At 50.1% G+C, this 7,500-nt stretch overlaps 1 protein-coding gene across 1 annotated transcript in view; it reads left to right on the top strand.

Moving 5' to 3' along the window:
- LOC137434759 (homeobox protein Nkx-2.2-like) overlaps positions 1 to 1,433 on the top strand; it is a 2,395-nt gene extending 962 nt beyond the window's left edge. Inside the window, exon 3 of the mRNA XM_068127872.2 lies at positions 338 to 1,433. Coding sequence (XP_067983973.1) covers positions 338 to 945 — 608 coding nt within the window. The 3' untranslated portion in view covers positions 946 to 1,433. The remainder of the gene's footprint in view (positions 1 to 337) is intronic.
- The last annotated feature ends 6,067 nt before the right edge of the window (positions 1,434 to 7,500 follow it).

Genomic DNA, 7,500 nt, shown 5'->3' with positions numbered 1-7,500 from the left:
GTGAGAATTTTCAGGTCATTATTGTGCACCTGTAATTGCATAACTGCTTGTTCAATATCATGGTGTAAGCTGATCTCCTTCATAACCCTTGCTAAGCGATGTGTAAATGTTAGAGAATAGACAAGAGAAGTATTTTGTAAAATAGTTATTTATTATATAATATACCATGAGCCGTGCCTGTCTGTAAACCTTGGAGCAGCCATTTTTAAAATATCATTTACCTTGAGCCGTGCCTATCTGTAAACCTTGGAGCAGCCATTTTTAAAGTAGCGCATGGATTTAGAGTTTTTCAAAGCACCGGGCGCGGCGCTCACTCGGACGATCTGTGTGTCCGCAGTACATGTTCTGGGCTCGACTCGTACCCGAGCCCCGGACACGGCGCTCACCCCGAGCGACTCGCAGGACGGGGCGAGCACGGACGCCTCGAACAGCAGCGGATCCGCGGGCGGAGGGGGCGGCGGCAACGGCGGAAGCTCCGGGGACAGCACGAGCAAGAAGCGCAAGCGGCGCGTACTTTTCTCCAAGGCGCAGACGTTCGAACTGGAGAGGCGCTTCCGACAGCAGCGTTACCTGTCGGCGCCCGAGCGGGAGCATTTAGCGAGCCTCATCCGTCTGACGCCCACTCAGGTCAAAATCTGGTTCCAGAACCATCGCTACAAGATGAAGCGAGCCCGGTCCGAGAAGGGCTGCCTGGACGTGTCCGCATCGGTCGGAACGCTGCCCTCGCCGCGCCGCGTCGCCGTGCCAGTGCTCGTGCGGGACGGCAAACCGTGCCACGGCGCCGCCTTCCCGTATGCGTGCCATCCCGCGAGCGTGGCAGCCGCGGCCGTGCAGGCGGCGCTGCCTCACCTGCAGCGCTACGCCGCGCCTTACGTGGCCTCGTACCCGGCGGCCACGTACGCCGCCTTCCCGGCACTGCTGCAGAGCCAGCAATGGGCTTGGTGAGCGGGACTCGACCGGAGACACCTGTCGGGACCCCGCCGGGGACACCTGTCGGGACTCCGCCGGGGCGGCCGAGTGCGCTTGCTCTAGACCGAGAGCGTGAGAGATGCACACTCTCTGTCTAGTTGGTGAGTGTACCTCCATGTTTACAGATTTCTATCGGGACTTTCTTTATGGAAACAACAAACAGCGAAATGTTATAATTATTATTATTATTATTATTATTATTATTATTATTATTATAGTTTGTGCGAAAGTGTTTGTAGCTGTCGTGTTGTAACAGCCTTGACTTTGTGATTAACGTTTAATGGAAATGTACATAACGTGTGTAATGAAGAAACGCTTTTCTTTCGTTCATTTATTTTACTTCTTTTTGTTCCACTAATTTATATGAAGGTGAATTAATTTGAAGTATGGCTAATATATTCGTGCTTTGTATCAGCGTTACCTCCTAGTTATTCGTTTTCCGATTCAAAGCGAATATGGGAGGGATGGGGCTCGATAGCATTGGGGTTTGTGATTGGGGTTCAGGGGTTTGGGTTGGGGCTCGATAGGATTGGGATTTGTGATTGGGGTTCAACGGGTTGGGATGGGGTTCGATAGCATTGGGGTTTGTGATTTGGGTTCAACGGGTTGAGATGGGGCTTGATAGCATTGGGGTTTGTGATTGGGGTTCAACGGGTTGGGATGGGGTTCGATAGGATTGGGGTTCAGGGGTTTGGGTTGGGGCTCGATAGGATTGGGATTTGTGATTGGGGTTCAACGGGTTGAGATTGGGCTCGATAGCATTGGGGTTTGTGATTGGGGTTCAACGGGTTGCGATGGGGTTAGATAGGATTGGGGTTTGTGATTGGGGTTCAGGGGCTTGGGTTGTGGCTCGATAGCATTGGGGTGTGTGATTGGGGTTCAGGGGCTTGGGTTGGGGCTCGATAGCATTTGGGGTTTGTTATTGGGGTTCAGGGGTTTGGGTTGGGGCTCGATATCATTGGAGTTTGTGATTGGGGTTCAGGGGCCTGGGTTGGGGCTCGATAGCATTGGGGTTTGTGATTGGGGTTCAACGGGTTGGGATGGGTTTCGATAGGATTGGGGTTTGTGATTGGGGTTCAGAGGGTTCAGGAGGTTCAGGGGGTTGGGTTGGGGCTCGATAGCATTGGGGTTTGTTATTGGGGTTCAACGGGTTGGGATGGGTTTCGATAGGATTGGGGTTTGTGATTGGGGTTCAGGGGGTTCAGGAGGTTCAGGGGGTTGGGTTGGGGCTCGATAGCATTGGGGTTTGTGATTGGGGTTCAACGGGTTGGGATGGGTTTCGATAGGATTGGGGTTTGTGATTGGAGTTCAGGGGGTTCAGGAGGTTCAGGGGATTGCAGGTTCAAGTAATAACGTCCTTTGAAATATCGGTTGCTATAATCTGTGAATACATCCTGCTCTAAATAAAGTGACTTGTTTTGTTCGTTTTTACGAAGCTTTCAATAAACGTTTTACAATAAATGCCACATGCTGTGTAGGCTCCTCGTGTATTGAAAACCCGTTGCGGGATTCTTTGCATGGCGACGGAGGACACGAGGAAAGTTGCTGTTACCTGGATCACCAGTCCAGGACACGTTGTAGCGCACCGTTCCCACTCGGGACTATGTGTACAACATGGTACATCCCCTTCGAGGGCGTACGCACCCTCTCGGTCTCATGTACAATACTCTCTAAGAAAGCGTCGGTGCTGCCCAAGCAATTTCTTGGCAAGGGTTGCACTAGGTGGTTTGCCATTGCCTTCCGAGCAGTAGGAATTAGCAATTTGTTCAGGATGCCGGTGATAACTCGCCTCCTCTCTGCGAAGGACACCGTGGGGTCTTTAACATCAACGTCCATCCGAGGGACGGCACACACATTGATGAATCAACGTACCTGTTAAACACCAGGATGGCAGTTTATACCTGGGTCAGGATTCGAACCCAGGCTGGAGGGCTTAGAGGCAGGTGTGCGTACGTGCCACTTCCATGTACACATATATAGACGTGGAGGCTCGTAAAAGCACGTATAACGAATGTTATATTTCCTTGCTGGACACACATAGTTCGCCCATTAAAACGCTCGCCGGGGCTTCGTGCTATAAATTACTCCAATTTATTCGTCGCTCCCAGCACGGGTTCGTGCGTTTCAGTTCAATGGGGACGCGCGCGCTGCAATGACTTATCCGATGAGTTTGGCCACGTATGGCGACGAAGGCACAAGCGATGGATCCGTGCTGAAAATTGGGTCGTAGGGTCATCGGGCCCGAGCCGCACGGATCAGAGCACGTCGCTGGACGCCTCGTCGTGCTCGGAAACGCAGAGCACGGACGTGTGAGCGGAACGCTTAGGCGCGCGGTACCACGCACGCGCTTTTACGGACGTACGGGGCTTCTTCGTACTTTCCTCGGTAGACGCAGCGCGGCACGAAACGTCCGATGTACGACGGTAACGGGGCGTGCACGTGCTTGCGCTGCAGCCATCGGACGTTTCGTGTCGGAATCGAACGAATCCCCAGGTGATGTAAGACGACGCACACCATTATGTAGCAGCGTTCCGTGTCCAATACGTCGCGACGTGATGTGCAGGCAATAGATTGCGTGAAAACAGACACGCTGGGCGCTCGAACATCGAAAGGGGCGTCGGAGGAGGCTCGGTGCCAATGCTGGAGGCGTGCATTTTGATGAGTCCGGCCGTGTAGTCTTTTGTCCGCCACGGGTCTGTCTGTCTGCCTCAAAACACCTCCTCGGCTTTGTTAAAGTCGTCTTCATCATGTCCGTACGTGCCTGTCCAGATGGTAAGGCAAACGCGTCGGCTAGAACGAAGGAAGCGCACGAGCGGACCTCTGAGAAGACGTGCAAATAAAATCAATTCCCCAAGCGGGTCCGCGTGCCGCATAAAGTGCGGCCTAAGTGTTAAAACATGGCCCCGCGGGAGCTACAAGGTGTAAAGTACAACAAAATACAGCGAGTCACCGACTTAAAGTGCATTTATGAAACATTAATGTATTTTGGATGGAATCAGCGCGACCAGGGTTCGGGTACCGCGCGCGCGCGTCCGCACGATGACGTCGAGTGCGCACCGAGGCCTCGCGCTCCCTCCATTGTACCATCGATGGGAAACCCTTCGCGACCGTAAGTCTGTTTGCCGAATCTTGTCGAGTGCTCTTCTCCACAATTACGTTAATGTTTACCCATAAAAAGTAATCTTGTTTACATTGGAATTTGCCCTCTGACGGCGCCATCTTAGCCCCGGCGCGGCTCTTGTTCTCGACGGTAATGATTTTGCGTAAGGGCCGCTCCTTGTTCAATATTCTATTGACGTGTTCGTCTATATTTGCCTTTTCTCTGCAAAAGTCAACAACGACCGAGCGACGAGAGGCCTCGGAGATTAAGGGCGCGAGATACTCAGCCGTGTCTTTGGCGACCTTTGGAACGTCTGTTTGAGTTTGACGTTACAGCTTCTCGACCGCAAAATGGTAAAGTCCACGTTTACCCCGGCGCAGACTCATTACACGAGGAACCTCGGAGAGACTCCACGTCACAGGTGACGTCAACACGTCGCCAATGTGACGTATGCAATAAAACAATTTTTTTAAATAAAACCCCAAATAATAAGTATTTTTGGAAGTGCATGAAATATTGCTCCATTAAACAAGGTGTGCTGCAATTACAAGTTCAATGAACTTAGGTATGAAGGAGGGTGCAGGTAACAAAGGAGGGACATTTCGGGCGGGGTGCGGGAGGCAACTTGTCGACTTGTAATTAAATTTACGCTAATTACCTTTATCGCTTTCCTCGAACAGAAACGCTCGAAAGACTTTTCACTTTCAAACAAACCGTAACACGCGCATAATGGTGGCGGGAAATGGTCCTTTGTTGTGTGCGGAGCGTCATGCGGAGCACGAAACGTACACACGAAGATTCATGGCGCCCGAATCGTAAATGTCACCTGGTGGCGACTCGGAGACCAATGACGAATGATTATCGAAGGAACCATTAGTGTCACCGGGACGAGGCGACCGGGGCTCTCTCTCCGAGGGACAAATAGCACGTGTGATGTCTCGTAATTGCGGCCTCGTTAACGTCTCCGTGACGCACGTTCGCCGCACGTTTACCGCTCATTGACGTTTCATTTACACCGAATAAGGTAAAAAGGGCCCGTGCGGGTAATTGCGCGCCACGGGGCCTTTGTACTTCCGCGACGCCGATGACGGGTCCGAGTTCGTACGGTACGTTTGGCGGGGAAAATGTCAAATGTCCGGGAACGCATTACGCACGACAGGGGGATTCCAGGGAAGCGAATCCGGCTCGGAAACGGGTTTGTTATGGAGAACGTGGGATTAAGCGACGCCGTCGTGTCCATGGATTAACTTCACATTCGACTCCATGAAATCAGGTGCGACATGTAATAAATGGCGTCGCCGTTATCGGGCCAAACGCCATGATGTTGCGGACGTTGCGCGACGACGTCTTCCCAACGAACCTCGCGGAGGATCGTGCGGTGGATGCATCATGGATGTAAATGGCGAAACGAGGAATAAAAGCGCGAAAATCTTGGATTCCCGAGACGAATGTTTCATAACGATTCCCGAGACGAATTTTGAATGCGTAAAAATCAAAATCACTTTTTCACTTTTGAATGCAAATCCGAAACAAAGTTTCCAGGGATTTACCTCTTTAATCATTCATCAATCTCGGTTTTATTGTTTCACTTCCTCGAAACAATCCGCCAATAAAACAATTACGCATGATCATGATTACTTGTTTTATACCTAATGTGTGTGACGTTTAATGCGCCCACGGAACGAGATTCCCTCAATTAGTCTGTCACGTGATGCGAGAAAAAGTTTAACGAGGTGAAGATGTAAATTAAATAATAAAAACTTTACTAACTAGTAGTAGTTTATAGTAGTAGTTTATAGTTATCTGTTGAACAGGAATAAAACTTTCTCTTGTGTTGGACTATTGTGAGCAACTCTTTGCAGGAACTTTTTAAATGATCCTCAAATTTGGGTATGGAAGAGTGTAAATGGAAGGCAACAACAGCAGCAACAACAACAACCACAACAACAACATAATTTATTGGGCTGTTCAGTGTCTGCATCGTTTCCAGGTCTCCCGAGCACATTTCGCCGACACGTAACTGGTGTTGCAAATGAAGGTTGTTACTCATTCGAGGAAGTGTGACGTCGATTGTTCGTGTGACGTGGATCTCTTTTTAAACACCTCTGTCTCTCTTCGCGCGGAGTCGCCCTTGCTCGCTTTGTCCGCGTTTATTGCTCGGGTGATTATCGGTCGCCGATCGCTATAGAAAGTCTTCTTGTTTGCACAACTGGCGAATCGGTAGAACGAGGTAGGGTCTGGGGGGTCTGAGGGGTCTGAGGAGTCTGCGGGGTCTGGGGGGTCTGGGCGGGGATCGATCGACCTCAAATCGCCTCTCCCGTTGTGGCTGGAATGTCCCTTGCTGTGTCTCTGTGGCCTTTTCTCATGGAAATGTGTGCCCGGGTCGGAGGGTTACGGCCTGGAACCGACTCGCAGGAACGAGGGACGGAGGTGAAGGCTCCATGGACGTGGACACCTCGCTTCGTCCGAGTGCCCCCACATGGGAACTTACCTGGGAGAACTCGAGTCTTGAACCCGGTCTTCTTTCCTTCCTCCTCATCTCGCACATGTTCCCAACTTCATTACAATCTCGTGTTCCTGGGTCGAGGATGCAGCCGAGCTATCATAACGGATTGTAGGCCTAATAAAGAGCGATCCCACAGAATGCCATACACAGTACTTTTAAAAATAACCACAAGTTATATTACAAATGGATTTATGGTAGATACATCTCACTGATGATTCGCTGCGTAAAAACGACAGAAGTGACGTAACCGTAACGTTTGCTCACGCAACGCGCAAAACCCAAATGACCAGAAAACGAGCTTTCTCAAATGTCCCTTGAATGGCGGAAGTTCCAAGAAGGAGATGATGATGAGGATGATGATGATGAAGATAATGATGATGGAGATTATGATGATGATGACGACGATGATGACGAGCTGGATGATGACGACGATGATTGCGATAATGATGACGACGGTGATGATGATGATGAAGATTATGATGATGGAGATTATGATGATGATGACGACGATGAAGATGAGCAGGATGATGACGACGATGATGATTGCGATGAGGATGACGACAGTGACGATGATGATGATGATGACGATGATGATTATGAGCAGGATGATGACGACGATGATTGCGATAATGATGACGATGGTGATGATGATGAGAAGGATGATGATGATGATAATGACGATGATGATTATGAGCATGATGATGACGATGATGATTGCGATAATGATAACGATGGTGATGATGATGAGCAGGATGATGATGATGACGATGATGGTGATGACAGTGACTACGATGATGATGATGATGATGATGCTGATGACAATGATGTGACGATGATGAGCAGAATGATGACGGCGATGACGATGATGGCGATGGTGATGACTGATGACGATGACGGCGATGGTGATGACAGTGATGATGATGAT

Source organism: Myxine glutinosa, chromosome 9 (genome assembly GCF_964187855.1).
Source record: "Myxine glutinosa chromosome 9, kmMyxGlut1.1, whole genome shotgun sequence".
In the NCBI taxonomy this organism is placed as follows: domain Eukaryota; kingdom Metazoa; phylum Chordata; class Myxini; order Myxiniformes; family Myxinidae; genus Myxine; species Myxine glutinosa.
This window is presented reverse-complemented; position numbering and strand designations above follow the sequence as displayed.